This window comes from Coregonus lavaretus (genome assembly GCF_964263955.1).
Source record: "Coregonus lavaretus genome assembly, chromosome: 15".
Classification (NCBI taxonomy): Eukaryota; Metazoa; Chordata; class Actinopteri; order Salmoniformes; family Salmonidae; genus Coregonus; species Coregonus lavaretus.
In genome coordinates, this window is record NC_140002.1 from 19,559,434 (window position 1) to 19,578,092 (window position 18,659).

Consider the following 18,659-nt stretch of genomic DNA (forward strand, 5'->3'; position numbering starts at 1 on the left):
CTGTCTGTGATATATTTAGAATTCAAGGCACACTTAACCAGAATAGCTACTACAACATTCTGCAGCGATACGCCATCCCATCTGGTTTGGGCTTAGTGGGACTTTCATTTGTTTTTCAACAGGACAATGACCCAACACACCTCCAGGCTGTGTAAGGGCTATTTTACCAAGAAGGAGAGTGATGGAGTGCTGCATCAGATGACCTGGCCTCCACAATCCCCCGACCTCAACCCAATTGAGATGGTTTGGGAAGAGTCGGACAGCAGAGTGAAGGAAAAGCAGCCAACAAGTGTTCAGCATATGTGTGAACTCCTTCAAGACTGTTGGGAAAAAATTCCAGGTGAAGCTGGTTGAGAGAATGCCAAGAGTGTGCAAAGCTGTCATCAAGGCAAAGGGTGGCTATTTGAAGAATCTCAAATATAAAATATATTTGTTTAACACTTTTGTGGTTACTACATGATTCCATGTGTGTTATTTAATAGTTTTGATGTCTTCACTATTATTCTACAATGTAGAAACTAGTAAAAATAAAGAAAAACCTTCAATGAGTAGGTGTGTCCAAACTTTTGACTGGTACTGAATATACACACACACATAAATACATACATACCTACAGTGCATTTGCAAAGTATTCAGACCCCTTCCCCTTTTCCACATTTTGTTACGTTACAGGTTTATTCTAAAATTGATTAAATAAATGTTTTTCCTCATCAATCTACACACAATACCCCATAATGACAATGCGAAAACAGGTTTTTAGACATTTTTGCAAATATACTAAAAATAAAAAACATAAATATCTTATTTACTTAAGTATTCAGACCCTTTACTATGAGACTTGAAATTGAGCTCAGGTGCATTCTGTTTCCATTGATCATCCTTGAGATGTTTCTACAACTTGATTGGAGTCCACCTGTGGTAAATTCAATTGATTGGACATGATTTGGAAAGGCACACTCCTGTCTATATAAGGTCCCACAGTTGACAGTGAATGTCAGAGCAAAAACCAAGTCACGAGACAGGATTGTTTTGAGGCACAGATCTGGGGAAGGGTACCAAAAAATGTCTGCAGCATTGAAGGTCCCCAAGAACACAGTGTCCTCCATCATTCTGAACTGGAAGAAGTTTGGAACCACCAAGACCCTTCCTAGAGCTGGCCGCCCGGCCAAACTGAGCAATCGGGGTAGAAGGGCCTTGATCAGGGAGGTGACCAAGAACCCGATGGTCACTCTGACAGAGCTCCAGAGTTCCTCTGTGGAGATGGGAGAACTTTCCAGGAGGACAACCATCTCTGCAGCACTCCACCAATCAGGCCTTTATGGTAGAGTGGCCAGACGGAAGCCACTCCTCAGTAAAAGTCATATGACAGCCCGCTTGGAGTTTGCCAAAAGGCACCTAAAGGACTCACAGACCATGAGAAACAAGATTCTCTGGTCTGTTGAAACCAAGATTGAACTCTTTGGCCTGAATGCCAAGCGTCACATCTGGAGGAAACCTGGCACCATCCCTACAGTGAAGCATGGTGGTGGCAGCATCATGCTGTGGGGATGTCTTTCAGCGGCAGGGACTGGGAGACTAGTCAGGATTGAGGGAAAGATGAACGGAGCAAAGTACAGAGAGATCCTTGATAGCGCTCAGGAGCTCAGACTGGGGCGAAGGTTCACCTTCCAATAGGACAATGACCCTAAGCACACAGCCAAGACAACGCAGAAGTGGCTTTGGGACAAGTCTCTGAATGTCCTTGAGTGGCCCAGCCAGAGCCCGGACTTGAACCTTATCTAACATCTCTGGAGAGACCTGAAAATAGCTGTACAGCGACGCTCCCCATCCTACCTGACAGAGCTTGAGAGGATCTGCAGAGAAGAATGGAAGAAACTCCCTTAATCCAGGTGTGCTTGTAGCGTCATACCCAAGAAGACTCAAGGCTGTAATCAGCGCCAAAGGTCCTTCAACCAAGTACTGAGTAAAGGGTCTGAATACTTATGTAAATGTGATGTTTACATTTGTAATATTTTATACATTTGCAAAAATGTCTCAACCTGTTTTTGCTTTGTCATTATGGGGTATTGTGTGTAGATTTATGAGGGGGGAAAAAACTATTTAATCATTTTTAGAAAAATGCTGTAACGTAACAAAATGTGGAAAGGTCAAGGGGTCTGAATACTTTCCGAATGCACTTCTAGCTTTGACTTTGCTGATAACTACTTTATTGACTAAAAATGTCCTTACTATGCCTATGATATGTGGTTATCCCACCTAGCTATCTTAAGATGAATGCACTAACTGTAAGTTGCTCTGGATAAGATGACTAAATGACTAAAATGTACAATTTTAATGTCAACTTCATATCCCAAGCAGCTCCTCCCACTTCAGTCTTCGTGCCCTGCAGCAGAGATGAGTGGCCAGGCCCAGACTGCATCTGTGACTCCTGACCCCTCCACAGATGTCACCACTGAGACCGACAGCGAGACTGGGTTCAGAGAGGCAGTGGCGGAAGCTGCAGCAGCGCCTGACACCCAGGCAGGCGGCGAGGATGGTCAGGACGCCCCGGCGGCGACCAGACGCAGGCAGCAGCAACCAGAGAACGTGGTGTCGGAGGTGGAAATCCCCAACGTGGGCAGGATCCTGGTCCGGGCTGACACTGACGGCTACAATGAAGAGGTAGAGAGCCGCTACTTAACTAACTTTATTTAACTTAAATAAATAAATATCTAAATACAAATGAATAGTAATAATACATTTGGAGCATGCTATTCCATGTTACATTGACTTCTATTGTTTTTGGTTAGAAAATTGTTTAGATAAATTTTGGGCAATGCCACTCTTTGGCTGTTGCTTCAAATTATAATATTATTGCTTGCATATATCCAATGAATGGATACAGCATACATGGCTCGCTGAAAGGTGCATTGCTGCTATAGGAGTTTGTTTGTGTGTGGACTTGCTCTAATACCTGTTCTTTGTCCTTCTCTGTGGTGCTGTGTTTAAGATGATGCTGACTCCAGCCATGCAGGGCATCATTATGGCCATAGCCAAAGCCAGACAGGCATTCGACAAGGATGGCCCTGAGGCTGGCCTCATCAAGGTAAAGTAGGCTGTGTCCTTAGTACTCGCTCAGTGTCATCTCGCTAGTCTATGTCCTTCTACAATGTAAACATTTTGTCTGTCTCTTCTTGTTGAGGCATATGTAGACTACCAGTCAAACGTTTGGACACACCTACTCATTCAAGGGTTTTTCTTTATTTTCACAATTTTTTATATTGTAGAATAATAGTGAAGACATCAAAACTATGAAATAACACATATGGAATCATGTAGTACCAGAAAAAGTGTTAAATAAATCAAAATATGTTTTATATTTGAGATTCTTCAAATAGCCACTCTTTGCTTTGATGACAGCTTTGCACACTCTTGGCATTCTCTCAACCAGCTTCATGAGGTAGTCACCTGTAATGCATTTCAATTAACAGGTGTGCCTTGTTAAAAGTTAATTTGTGGAATTTATTTCCTTCTTAATGCGTTTGAGCCAATCAGTTGTGTTGTGATAAGGTAGGGGGGGGGGGGTATACAGAAAATAGCCCTATTTGGTAAAAGACCAAGTCCATATTATGGCAGGAACAGCTCAAATAAGCAAAGAGAAACAACAGTCCATCATTACTTTAAGACATGAAGGTCAGCCAATCTGGAAAATTTCAAGAACTTTGAAAGTTTCTTCAAATGCACTCGCAAAAACCATCAAGTGCTATGATGAAACTGGCTCTCATGAGGAGCGCGACAGGAATGGAAGACCCAGAGTTACCTTTGCTGCAGAGGATAAGTTCATTAGAGTTACCAGCCTCAGAAACTGCAGGTCAAATAAAGCTTCACAGAATTTAAGTAACAGACACATCTCAACATCAACTGTTCAGAGAGGACTGTGTGAATCAGGCCTTCATGGTCGAATTTCTGCAAAGAAACCACTACTAAAGGACACCAATATTGCAGATAGATTGTAACTTCCATCAATGTAATTGTCTGTATCACTTCCAATCCCCCATATGGGTTTTTTTCTCACAAATTTTTTTTAATATATATATATATATATACATACATACATATAAATACATATACATACATATCCTTTAAAAATATATATTTCCCTTTATTACTTTCCAACCCCACCACCCCTTCCCTAATTGGAGTAAACTAGTGAACAACAACGCTTAGGCCTCTACTTCCAGCTTATACATACTATATACATTTTATGGACACAGTCAATTTTACAATAATTCTATTTTGTTTGTTTTTACTCCTGAACTTCCTCTACCCTCAACCTCTCCGATCATTTTCATGATGTCCACCCGGTTTGCTTCTATATGCCATATCTTTCTAACTGTGCTCTTTCACAAAAGCTCTCAACCTATAACTTATATACTTATTATGGACACAGTATGCTTTACATTAGTTATCTTGTTGTTATTAGTTGTTGTTAGTTGTTATTAGTCCCGTCCTTCAGCTCCATTCAACACCTCACACCATCCATATTGGATTTCTATTTGCCATATATATTTTCAACTGTACTGTGATGTTTCACAAAAGTTCTGAACCATTCTATTCTCATTGTTTCTACAGATTGTATATTGAAAATAAACATTTTTACTAAAAGTATTATTATATTATTGATCGATTGACTATGACTTTTCAGATCACCCAGTAGTGCTACAGTGGGGGAAAAAAAGTATTTAGTCAGCCACCAATTGTGCAAGTTCTCCCACTTAAAAAGATGAGAGAGGCCTGTAATTTTCATCATAGGTACACGTCAACTATGACAGACAAATTGAGGAGAAAAAAATCAGAAAATCACATTGTAGGATTTTTTATGAATTTATTTGCAATTTATGGTGGAAAATAAGTATTTGGTCACCTACAAACAAGCAAGATTTCTGGCTCTCACAGACCTGTAACTTCTTCTTTAAGAGGCTCCTCTGTCCTCCACTCGTTACCTGTATTAATGGCACCTGTTTGAACTTGTTATCAGTATAAAAGACACCTGTCCACAACCTCAAACAGTCACACTCCAAACTCCACTATGGCCAAGACCAAAGAGCTGTCAAAGGACACCAGAAAAATTTTTTGTAGACCTGCACCAGGCTGGGAAGACTGAATCTGCAATAGGTAAGCAGCTTGGTTTGAAGAAATCAACTGTGGGAGCAATTATTAGGAAATGGAAGACATACAAGACCACTGATAATCTCCCTCGATCTGGGGCTCCACGCAAGATCTCACCCCGTGGGGTCAAAATGATCACAAGAACGGTGAGAAAAAATCCCAGAACCACACAGGGGGACCTAGTGAATGACCTGCTGAGAGCTGGGACCAAAGTAACAAAGCCTACCATCAGTAACACACTACGCCGCCAGGGACTCAAATCCTGCAGTGCCAGACGTGTCCCCCTGCTTAAGCCAGTACATGTCCAGGCCCGTCTGAAGTTTGCTAGAGTGCATTTGGATGATCCAGAAGAGGATTGGAAGAATGTCATATGGTCAGATGAAACCAAAATAGAACTTTTTGGTAAAAACTCAACTCGTCGTGTTTGGAGGACAAAGAATGCTGAGTTGCATCCAAAGAACACCATACCTACTGTGAAGCATGGGGGTGGAAACATCATGCTTTGGGGCTGTTTTTCTGCAAAGGGACCAGGACGACTGATCCGTGTAAAGGAAAGAATGAATGGGGCCATGTATCGTGAGATTTTGAGTGAAAATCTCCTTCCATCAGCAAGGGCATTGAAGATGAAATGTGGCTGGGTCTTTCAGCATGACAATGATCCCAAACACGCCGCCCGGGCAACGAAGGAGTGGCTTCGTAAGAAGCATTTCAAGGTCCTGGAGTGGCCTAGCCAGTCTCCAGATCTCAACCCCATAGAAAATCTTTGGAGGGAGTTGAAAGTCCGTGTTGCCCAGCGACAGCCCCAAAACATCACTGCTCTAGAGGAGATCTGCATGGAGGAATGGGCCAAAATACCAGCAACAGTGTGTGAAAACCTTGTGAAGACTTACAGAAAACGTTTGACCTGTGTCATTGCCAACAAAGGGTATATAACAAAGTATTGAGAAACGTTTGTTATTGACCAAATACTTATTTTCCACCATAATTTGCAAATAAATTCATAAAAAATCCTACTGTGATTTTCTGGCATTTTTTTTCTCATTTTGTCTGTCATAGTTGACGTGTACCTGTGATGAAAATTACAGGCCTCTCTCATCTTTTTAAGTGGGAGAACTTGCACAATTGGTGGCTGACTAAATACTTTTTTTCCCCACTGTATCTGCAGGGTTAGCTCCAGGTAAATATTGCAATCCTTCAGCCCTTCCTGGACCTGTGACCAAAAACAAGCTACAAATGGACAGTACAAAAACAAATGATCTAATGATTCTGTCTCTTCACAGCAAAATCTGCAGACCTGGGAAGATTGTATCCCCCATATAAATAACATTCTATTGGTAGCAAGAATTTAGTATAAAACATTTTATTGAAAAATTATACGTTTTGAATCCGGCGTCGTTTTGCGCATCAGTTCATAAACACTATGCCATGGAACCGGTACGTCAAAAATCTCTTCCCAACTATTTTGCATGGGACGGCTGTCAATCCGTTGGTCCTTAAATGAAACTGGTATACTTTTTTATTTATCACAATTTTCTTTAACCAATTATGTTCTTTAATGCAGGGCAGACAGACAAGTTCCTTACTTTTTCCCCCTTCCACCTTCCTCTTCCATTTTTGCGGTAATGCTGCAATTATTTGGTTGTAATTTTGGGTAGAGCAGACATTTCCATATGTTTTTGTTAGCTGCATGTGCGACATAACTCCACCAGTCCTACATATTATATCATTTCCGAATATTATACCTTTTTTTCCTCAAAAAAACATGTTTTTTTTTCATCAATTAGTGTATTTGAGTTTAACCACAATATTTGTTGCATTATTTGTTCTGTCATTTCTGGAGGATTAAATTGAAATTGCAACCAATTTTCTATGGCTTGTTTTAGAAATAGTGATATTTGGGAGATGATTTCCTTTTCAAATAACTGAAAGTGAGCGGTTGTAATCTGAATAAAGGGAAAAAGGCCATTCTTGAACATGGGGTGAGACAATCTTACTAATTTGCTAGAGAACCAGTTCGGATTTAAGTATAACTTTTGTATGACTGAAGCTTTTAGTGATGCTTTAATATTGATTCATTTCTGTCCTCCAAATTCATATTAATTATATAAATAGGCCTGTTAAATTTTTTCTGACTTGCCGTTCCAAATAAAATTGAATCTTTTTTTCTCATATAATTTAAAAACTGTTCGCTAGGCATAGGCAAGACCATAAGCAAATAGGTAAACTGGGATAATACTAAAGAGTTAATCAGGGTGATTTTTCCACAAATGGTAGGATGATCTTATCTATTTTTGCTAACTTTCTATTAAAATGTATTGGAGTGAAGTCATTTATTTCATTTGGGATATGTATTCCGAGTATATCCATATCACCATCAGACCATTTTATTGGTAAACTACATGGTAATGTAAAAATTGTATTTTATAGTGATCCAATACGTAATATAGTATATTTATCATAATTTGGTTGTAATCCAGAGATGTTAGAAAATGTATCTAGATCCTCTATGAGACTGTGGAGGGATTCAAATTGTGTATTTAAAAGAAAACATGAATCATCAGCGTACAATGACACCTTTGTTTTTAAGCCCTGGATTTCTAATCTCTTGATATTATTGTTGGATCTGATTTTAATAGCTAACATTTCGATGGCCATAAATAGATATGCCGATAGTGGACAACCTTGTTTTACTCCTCTTGACAGTTTAAAACTTTAGGAGACATAGCCATTATTTACTATTTTACACCTAGGGTTACTATACCAGATTTTAACCCATTTTATAAGAGATTCTCAAAAATTGAAATGGTCCAGGCATTTATATATAAACTCCAGTCGTACTTTATCAAATGCCTTTTCAAAGTCTGCTATGAATAGCAGGCCTGGTTTCCCAGATTTTTCATAATGTTCTATCGTTTCCAGTACTTGCCTTATATTATCTCCAATGTATCGTCCATGTAAAAAACCTTTTTAATTCTATGCGCTATACATTTTGCTAGAATTTTTGCATCACAACACTGAAGTGTAAGGGGCCTCCAATTTTTTTAATGGACTGGATCTTTATATTTCCCACTTGTATCCTGTTTCAGTAATAATGAAATCAGACCTTCTTCTTGAGTGTCTACCATTTACATAGGAGTGGTTAAAACATGCTAATAACGGTCCTCTGAGTATATCAAAAAAGGTTTGGTATACCTCGACTGGTATGCCATCCAACCCTGGAGTTTTCCCGGACATAAAGTCTTTAATTGCATCCAGAAGTTCCTCCTCTGTAATTTCACCTTCACATGAGTCTTTCTGTATGGCTGTTAATTTTACATTATCAATAGAAAAAAATCCCTACAATTAGCTTCAGTTAGAGGAGATGCTTGGGCCAAGAAACACAAGCAATGGACATTAAACCGGTAAAATGTGTCCTTTGGTCTGGAGTCCAAATTGGAGATATTTGGTTCCAACTGCCGTGGCTTTGTGAGACGCGGTGTGGGTGAACGGATGATCTCCGCATGTGTATTTTCCACCGTAAAGCATGGATGAGGAGGTGTTATGGTGTGGGGGTGCTTTGCTGGTGACACTGTCTGTGATTTATTTAGAATTCAAGGCACACTTAACCAGAATAGCTACCACAGCATTCTGCAGCGATACGCCATCCCATCTGGTTTGGGCTTAGTGGGACTTTCATTTGTTTTTCAACAGGACAATGACCCAACACACCTCCAGGCTGTGTAAGGGCTATTTTACCAAGAAGGAGAGTGATGGAGTGCTGCATCAGATGACCTGGCCTCCACAATCCCACGACCTCAACCCAATTGAGATGGTTTGGGATGAGGCGGACCGCAGAGTGAAGGAAAAGCAGCCAACAAGTGCTCAGCATATGTGGGAACTCCTTCAAGACTGTTGGAAAAGCATTCCAGGTGAAGCTGGTTGAGAGAATGCCAAGAGTGTGCAAAGCTGTCATCAAGGCAAATTGTGGCTATTTGAAGAATCTCAAATATAAAATATAATTGATTGACATGATTCCATATGTGTTATTTCATAGTTTTGATGTTTTCACTATTATTCTACAATGTAGAAAATAGTACAAATAAAGAAAAACCCTTGAATGAGTAGGTGTGTCCAAACTTTTGACGGGTACTGTACATACATAAAGGGGAGAGGTAGAGTCTTGGCAGACTTGAGCCATAGGCGGTGTTTTCCATAAGCGCTCGCTCTCAGCCGGCTACTTTTTTCACGTAATAAATTAACTAGGCTTCTTTTCATTTAAAAGTTTAAATGCTCTAGTCAGTTAAGTCTGTATAGCCCTCTCCCTCTAGAAAGAATGATATTCATGTTCTAGTGATCTACAGTTGTGGTCAAAATTTTTGAGGATGACACAAATACTAATTTTCACAGTCTGCTGCCTCAGTTTTGATGATGGCAATTTGCATATACTCCAGAATGTCATGAAGAGTGATCAGATGAATTGCAATTAATTGCGAAGTTCCTCTTTGCCATGAAAATGAACTTTAATCCCCAAAAAACATTTCCACTGCATTTCAGCCCTGCCACAAAAGGACCAGCTGCCATCATGTCAGTGATTCTCTCGTTAACACAGGTGAGAGTGTTGACGAGGACAAGGCTGGAGATCACTCTGTCATGCTGATTGAGTTAGAATAACAGACTGGAAGCTTTAAAAGGAGGGTGGTGCTTGAAATCATTGTTCTTCCTCTGTTAACCATGGTTACCTGCAAGGAAACACGTGCCGTCATCATTGCTTTGCTCAAAAAGGGCTTCACAGGCAAGGATATTGCGCCTAAATCAACCATTTATCGGATCATCAAGAACTTCAAGGAGAGAGGTTCAATTGTTGTGAAGAAGGCGTCAGGGCGCCCAAGAAAGTCCAGCAAGTGCCAGGACTGTCTCCTAAAGTTGATTCAGCTGCGGGATCGGGGCACCACCAGTGCAGAGCTTGCTCAGGAATGGCAGCAGGCAGGTGTGAGTGCATCTGCATGCACAGTGAGGCGAAGACTTTTGGAGGATGGCCTGGTGTCAAGAAGGGCAGCAAAGAAGCCACTTCTCTCTAGGAAAAACATCAGGGACATACTGATATTCTGCAAAAGGTACAGGGATTGGACTGCTGAGGACTCAGGTAAAGTCATTTTCTCTGATGAATCCCCTTTCCGATTGTTTGGGGCATCCGGAAAACACCTTGTCCGGAGAAGACAAGGTGAGCGCTACCATCAGTCCTGTGTCATGCCAACAGTAAAGCATCCTGAGACCATTTATGTATGGGGTTGCTTCTCAGCCAACAGAGTGGGCTCACTCACAATTTTGCCTAAGAACACAGCCATGAATAAAGAATGGTACCAACACATCCTCCGAGAGCAACTTCTCCCAACCATCCAAGAACAGTTTGGTGATGACCAATGCCTTTTCCAGCATGGTGGAGCACCTTGCCATAAGGCAAAAGTGATAACTAAGTGGGTCAAAACATCAACATTTTGGGTCCATGGCCAGGAAACTCCCCAGACCTTAATCCCATTGAGAACTTGTGGTCGATCCTCAAGAGGCGGGTGGACAAACAAAAACCCACAAATTCTGACAAACTCCAATTATTGATTATGCAAGAATGGGCTGCCATCAGTCAGGATGTGGCCCAGAAGTTAATTGACAGCATGCCAGGGCGGATTGCAGAGGTCTTGAAAAAGAAGGGTCGACACTGCAAATATTGACTCTTTGCATAAACTTAATGTAATTTTCAATAAAAGCCTTTGACACTTATGGAATGCTTGTAATTATACTTCAGTATACCATAGTAACATCTGACAAAAATATCTCATAACACTGAAGCAGCGAACTTTGTGAAGACCAATACTTGTGTCATTCTCAAAACTTTTGACCACGACTGTATTGATAGGACAGGCACCTGTCAGTCACAACGTGAGCGATGACAGGGAAACACTGCTGGTTTGTCAGTCTGCTGTCTGTCCCGCCTCTCGGTACCGGTGTTATTGTTGTACACTGTGGATGGCTGCAGTCAAATTGATTTTCACGGAGGAGGGAGAGCATGATGCTTGTTCATTATCTCCAGTGAGTGAATTTAAACATCCCTTGTAATGTGAGTGGTAATGTGAGTGGTAACAATGAATTGAAATCCACGTAATTATTGTTTTGTGGGCCATTCATATTTAATTTTTTGCGTGTTTCATAGTTCTATATTCAGCCACGGAGTCGGGACGCATAGGCTATTTTTTTTATTGACGACCGAAGAGCTTGTGTTGACTAGTTCATTAAAGGTGTCAAACTGACTGAATAAGGTAAATCTCCTATATCCCTTTGCTAATCATTAATCATACAAAGTAGTTATACAGTACATTCGGAAAGTATTCAGACCCCTTGACTTTTTCCACATTTTGTTATGTGACAGCCTTATTCTAAAATTGATTAAATTAAAACAAAATCATAAATCTACACACAATACCCCATAATGACAAAGTGAAAACAGATTTTTAGAAATGTTTACAAATGTATAAAAAAATTTAAACAGATACCTTATTTACATATGTATTCAGACCCTTTGATATGAGACTCGAAATTGAGCTCAGGTGCATCCTGTTTCCATTGATCACCATTGAGATGTTTCTACAAATTGATTGGAGTCCACCTGTGGTAAATTCAATTGATTGGACATGATGAACGCTAAAGTGACTCATCAGTGTAGCCTAATGATGGGCTGTTTGCGAACGAATGGCTCTATTTGAACAGATAATTTAGGTGAATAAAACCGAATCGCATCGGTGAGAGAGCCGTTCATTTGGCTCCCTGATTTGCATACTGGTAGGTTACTACCAAAGATTTTTATAACTAACCCAAGATAGACCAGAGCCTGCCGTTTCCAATAGGAGCAAATTAATCATAGTTGGCAGAACAAGCAAGGAGGTGGGCAGAGCCTTTATTTGCATATTTTCTATTAGGGTACGCCAACTCTGAAGTGCACGTTTGCAATAACTCAATTCGCCCTTGCACTCATAAACAAGCCAATTTTTTAAAACTTTGGCAAAGGGTAAAGTCTACAAAATGCAATCTACTCTGTTTGTTACAGATTTTAGTTTTGGAAACAGAAAACTCCTTCACATTTACTTGGTACCGGTACCCCTTGTATATAGCCTCGTTATTGTTATTTTATTGTGTTACTATTTTTCCTTTAGTTTATTTAGCCAATTTTTAAAAACTCTGCATTGTTGGTTAAGTGCTCGTAAGTACTCATTTCACGGTAAGGTCTACTACACCTGTTGTATTCGGCGCATGTGACAAATAAGATTTGATTTGAGAACAAATGTTTCATAGATGAGAAAATGTGCAGAATGTCGACCAAAATCCATCTCGTGCCATCTTCTCCCACTGCCGGCCACTGGGCTTCCTCTCATCACCATATTTGGTAGTGAGTAGAAACGCCAACCGGATGCTTCACATTTATACATCCGGTGAAATATCTGGCTCATTGTTCTATCTGTGCTATTACTGCTTTTTGGTGATTATCTGCAGATAAATTATGAAAACATTCAATGAAGGTGGTCTGGGGGTTCTCCCACTTGGAATTTGCAGATTATTTTTGTTAAATCCAGCAATTCTATATTGTTTCTCTACAGGGAATATTTTATTTTAGATTTCTGCCACAATAAATTAAATTAAAAGATTAGACTAGTTTTTCTGACTAGATTACTAATCTACCACCTTCTCTCAAAGTCCCACCCGCAGTAATTGATTGACAGGTCTGAAACCCTCCCAACTGTGTGACTCAAACATCCTGCCCCCTCCCCTGACAATCCCACCCACAGTGATTGGATTGACAGGCCAAATTGTTAAAGGGATAGTTAATCCAGTACAAAATTACACATTGGTTTCCTTCCCCTAAGTGTCCACAGCATCAGAGCCAATAAAATACATAATTTGAAGAACAAACATCATTTTTGCAATATCTTGCAGTAAAGCTGTAAATCTCAAGAGAAGACAGGATTAATGTTAAAAAAGGCTATCTTACTTAGAAAATAGTCCTGATTAAATTGGCATAGGCCTAGACAATATCCAAAACAAGTAACAACACACTGAATTCATACATTTTCACTCATTTTTATTGTAAAGTCATGTCTTTCTACTCAATAGCACAACTCATTTTACCAATCTGGGAGGTAAGGTCGTTAAAGTAAATTCACAGGTGGCATGCTCCGCCGGACCCCACCCGCCCGGAAATCCCTGGCTGGCTTCTTTTTCTATTTGTCTGGCTACTCCATGTACTTATGAAAAACACTTGGGGTATGTTAGAAAAAGTATACTGTTGGGACCTCACACTCCAATCAAGGTGGATGAAATGAAGATATCAATTACTCTTGTACAGTTTTCTGTAGGATGATGTTATTTGTACCACACAACTCAGTACCCGACAAAGAACACACAGACACACACACTTACACACACCTCTAACATCCCTCACACCCCTCTCCCCAGGCGTTCCAGGAGGAGTACTCCCGTCTGTTTGAGTTGTCCCAGGAGGAGACCACACCCCAGCAGGACCCACGTCTGCACCACGCCCTGGTCTACTTCTTCCAGAACCAGGCGCCCAGTCGCGTCATCGAGAGGACCCTGCTGGAGGGCTTCACCGACCGCAACCTCAGCTTCGACGACAGGTCAGTCAGCACAACCCTCTGACATACATTGAAATGTATATTTAATAACTTCAAATGTGTTCATGTTTTGTCATTTCATTGTAAGTTGTACTTGCAATTCAGCTTGTTGACAGTATTATTCATAGGTATATTGCTGTGGAGCAAATCATCACTTCCTGTGTCATCACTTCCTGTGTAGGTCCATTAGTATCATGAGAGAGGCCCGCGCCAAGCTACGCCTCATCAAGCCAGAGGATATGGATATGGAGGAATATATGGTATGTGTCAATAGCTACGTTTCCCTTAGCCAATCCAGATTCAACCTCCAGCGGCATAGCTAAGCTAGCTTGTACTGGAGGTTGATCCGATAGTCTATTGAAAGCATAGTAAACTTAGTTTCAATCAACTGCCGATACTTACTTTATTCTCGATTTGGAAGGCACCTGTCTTCTAAACGCCTGTTTCCAGTTGCAGGGGGAACTCCGATAACTACACTCTTAGAAATAAGGGTTCCAAAACGGATCTTTGGCTGTCCCCTTAGGAGAACCCTTTTGGATTCCATGTAGAATCCTCTATAGAAAAGGCTCTACCTGGAACCCAAAAGGGTTCTTCAAATGGTTATCCTATGGGGACAGCCGGAGAACCCTTTTAGGCTCTTTAAAGCAGCTTTGTAGAGGAATATATTGTACAGAGTGAGAAATGCCTCTGGCACGTGTGTAGATCTTTGTTTGTGTTGTGTGGTGCGCTGTCATCTTCTTCTACATGTGGCCGCAGCACTTAGAAATGACTACGTCCAGCAACGATAGACCACACCGCCACTCGGGAGGTTAAGGCACTGCATCGCAGTGCTAGCTGTGCCACTAGAGATCCTGGTTCGAATCCAGGCTCTGTCGTAGCCAGCCGCGACCGGGAGACCCATGGGGCGGCGCACAATTGGCCCAGCGTCGTCCAGGGTAGGGGAGGGAATGGCCGGCAGGGATGTAGCTCAGTTGGTAGAGCATGGTGTTTGCAACGCCAGGGTTGTGGGTTCGATTCCCACGGGGGGCCAGTATGAAAAAAATAATGTATGCACTCACTAACTGTAAGTCGCTCTGGATAAGAGCGTCTGCTAAATGACTAAAATGTAAATGTAATAATTGGAAATGTCCGGCAGCTAAAGTGGCGAAGGAACTCCTCACTCAAAAAGTGGATTTAATATTATTCAGAATGTTCTCTGGTTATTGGAGTTCATATTTATTTGCCAATTGGCAACCAGGCACCGATCATCATGTCACCAGCATACAAACTTTTACTCACATAAAAATGGTTGGAAGGAAACATGGTTACAGAGTATGATTGATCATTACCTCTAAACTGTGATTTTCCACCATTTTGGCCTCACTGATAAGCAGTTTGTTCCACCAATCATAAAGAATCCAAGACAATCCGTGATTAATGGTGCCCTTGTGTCATTTCACAAGGACAATTTGAGCAAAACTTTATAAAAACGCATATTTATACTGAACAAAAATATAAACGTAACATGTAAAATGTTGGTTCCATGTTTCATGAGTTGAAATAAAAGATCCCAGAAATTGTCCATACACACAAAAAGCTTATTTCTCTCAAATTTTGAGCACAAATGTGTTTAGATCCCGGTTAGTGAGCATTTCTCCTTTGCCAAGATAATCCATTCACCTGACAGGTGTGGGATATCAAGAAGCTAATTAAACAGCATGATCATTACACAGGTGCACCTTGTGCTGGGGACAATAAAAGACCACTCTAAAATGTGCAGTTTTGTCACACAACATAATACCACAGATGTGATGCTGACTGCAGGAATGTCCACCAGAGCTGTTGCCAGATAATTGAATGTTAATTTCTCTACCATAAGCCGCCTCTAAAGTTGTTTTAGAGAATTTGGCATTATGTCCAACCGGCCTCACAACCGCAGACCACGTGTAACCACGCCAGCCTAGGACATCCACACCCGGCTTCTTCATCTGTGGGATCGTCTGAGGGGGTGCTGAAGCGTATTTCTGTCTGTAATAAAGCCCTTTTGTGGGGAAAAACTCATTCTGATTGGCTGGGCCTGGCTCCCCAGTGGGTGGGCCTGGCTCCCAAGTGGGTGGGCCTTTGCCCTCCCAGGCCCACCCATGGCTGCGCCCTTGCTCAGTCATGTGAAATCCATAGATTAGGGCCTAATGAATTTATTTCAATTTACTGATTTCCTTATATGAACTGTAACTCAGTAAAATCTTTGAAATTGTTGCATTACACAAGCCTTGATGGCTGATGGAAGGAGCCAGGCACTGTATATTATCTACACCAAAACTCTAGGTAGACATTTTTCTCCATTTGAAACCACCCCAAACTTGAATTGATTGTGTCTGTGTGCTCTTCTCCGCAGCAATGGCATGACGACTACAGCCTGTTCCGGACAGTGTTTGTCTACCTGCTGACGGGCCTGGAACAGTACCAGCATGGAAAGTAAGTGTTGTCATGGCAACCGGGGCTCTGCCCCTACGTGATCAGCCTGTATTATGGTGGTTTTAGTGACTGAGTGGGCTGACTGGCTGATGTCATCAGTGGGCTGACGTGTCATGACGTAATATCATCATTGTGTTCCACCAGGGTGCGCGAGGCGCTGAATTACCTCAACCACGCCTACAAAGACAATGCCATGCTGCTGAGGAGAGGGGAGAAGAGAGGGATGGAGCAGTCGCTTATTGCACTTTACAGGAGGAGGTGTCTCAAAGTGAGTGTTACTGATGATACAGATGCATCACTTTGAAAGACCCTGTTTAAAAAGATTTTGGACAAGAGACTGATTATTGTCAGTTGGGAATATAAAAGTAAAGATTGATTAAATGTTAATAAAATAGGGAATACAGGCCCTCCTGTAGCTCAGTTGGTAGAGCATGGCGCTTGCAACGCCAGGGTTGTGGGTTCGATTCCCACGGGGGGCCAGTATGAAAAATGTATGCACTCACTAACTGTCAGTCGCTCTGGATAAGAGCGTCTGCTAAATGACAAAAAAAATTGAATAAGAAGCTAAACTTCAGTGTGAGGAAAAGTTTCACGGGCTGGAGTTAAATAGCCCTGCTACAGTGGGGAAAAAAAGTATTTAGTCAGCCACCAATTGTGCAAGTTCTCCCACTTAAAAAGATGAGAGAGGCCTGTAATTTTCATCATAGGTACACGTCAACTATGACAGACAAAATGAGAATTTTTTTTCTCCAGAAAATCACATTGTAGGATTTTTAATGAATTTATTTGCAAATTATGGTGGAAAATAAGTATTTGGTCACCTACAAACAAGCAAGTTTTCTGGCTCTCACAGACCTGTAACTAATTCTTTGAGAGGCTCCTCTGTCCTCCACTCGTTACCTGTATTAATGGCACCTGTTTGAACTTGTTATCAGTATAAAAGACACCTGTCCACAACCTCAAACAGTCACACTCCAAACTCCACTATGGCCAAGACCAAAGAGCTGTCAAAGGACACCAGAAACAAAATTGTAGACCTGCACCAGGCTGGGAAGACTGAATCTGCAATAGGTAAGCAGCTTGGTTTGAAGAAATCAACTGTGGGAGCAATTATTAGGAAATGGAAGACATACAAGACCACTGATAATCTCCCTCGATCTGGGGCTCCACGCAAGATCTCACCCCGTGGGGTCAAAATGATCACAAGAACGGTGAGCAAAAATCCCAGAACCACACGGGGGGACCTAGTGAATGACCTGCAGAGAGCTGGGACCAAAGTAACAAAGCCTACCATCAGTAACACACTACGCCGCCAGGGACTCAAATCCTGCAGTGCCAGACGTGTCCCCCTGCTTAAGCCAGTACATGTCCAGGCCCATCTGAAGTTTGCTAGAGTGCATTTGGATGATCCAGAAGAGGATTGGGAGAATGTCATATGGTCAGATGAAACCAAAATATAACTTTTTGGTAAAAACTCAACTCGTTGTGTTTGGAGGACAAAGAATGCTGAGTTGCATCCAAAGAACACCATACCTACTGTGAAGCATGGGGGTGGAAACATCATGCTTTGGGGCTGTTTTTCTGCAAAGGGACCAGGACGACTGATCCGTGTAAAGGAAAGAATGAATGGGGCCATGTATCGTGAGATTTTGAGTGAAAACCTCCTTCCATCAGCAAGGGCATTGAAGATGAAACGTGGCTGGGTCTTTCAGCATGACAATGATCCCAAACACACCGCCCGGCTAACGAAGGAGTGGCTTCGTAAGAAGCATTTCAAGGTCCTGGAGTGGCCTAGCCAGTCTCCAGATCTCAACCCCATAGAAAATCTTTGGAGGGAGTTGAAAGTCCGTGTTGCCCAGCGACAGCCCCAAAACATCACTGCTCTAGAGGAGATCTGCATGGAGGAATGGGCCAAAATACCAGCAACAGTGTGTGAAAACCTTGTGAAGACTTACAGAAAACGTTTGACCTGTGTCATTGCCACCAAAGGGTATATAACAAAGTATTGAGAAACTTTTGTTATTGACCAAATACTTATTTTCCACCAAAATGTGCAAATAAATTCATTAAAAACCCTACAATGTGATTTTCTGGAAAGAAATTCTCAGTTTGTCTGTCATAGTTGACGTGTACCTATGATGAAAATTACAGGCCTCTCTCATCTTTTTAAGTGGGAGAACTTGCACAATTGGTGGCTGACTAAATACTTTTTTTCCCCACTGTATATAGTATAGAAACTCTTTATCCGTGTATAAACTACTTATCTCAAGACTCTAATAATTCACATTTCCTGTTCTGCAGGGTTATTTTCCTTCTGTAGCAAACTGGCTCAAATTAAGATCCTACATCTGTATGGAGATGATACCATCAGCTATAGCACTGCTTCCTCACTAGATTAGGCAT

At 41.4% G+C, this 18,659-nt stretch overlaps 1 protein-coding gene across 1 annotated transcript in view; it reads left to right on the top strand.

The window, feature by feature from the left end:
* LOC311142224 (ubiquitin carboxyl-terminal hydrolase 28-like) overlaps positions 1-18,659 on the top strand; it is a gene marked incomplete at both ends in the record, with an annotated part of 45,253 nt that overhangs the window by 24,409 nt on the left and 2,185 nt on the right. The window contains 6 exons of the mRNA XM_084177831.1: positions 2,356-2,661; positions 2,990-3,085; positions 13,627-13,805; positions 13,984-14,062; positions 16,177-16,256; positions 16,401-16,524. Coding sequence (XP_084033957.1) covers positions 2,356-2,661; positions 2,990-3,085; positions 13,627-13,805; positions 13,984-14,062; positions 16,177-16,256; positions 16,401-16,524 — 864 coding nt within the window. The remainder of the gene's footprint in view (positions 1-2,355; positions 2,662-2,989; positions 3,086-13,626; positions 13,806-13,983; positions 14,063-16,176; positions 16,257-16,400; positions 16,525-18,659) is intronic.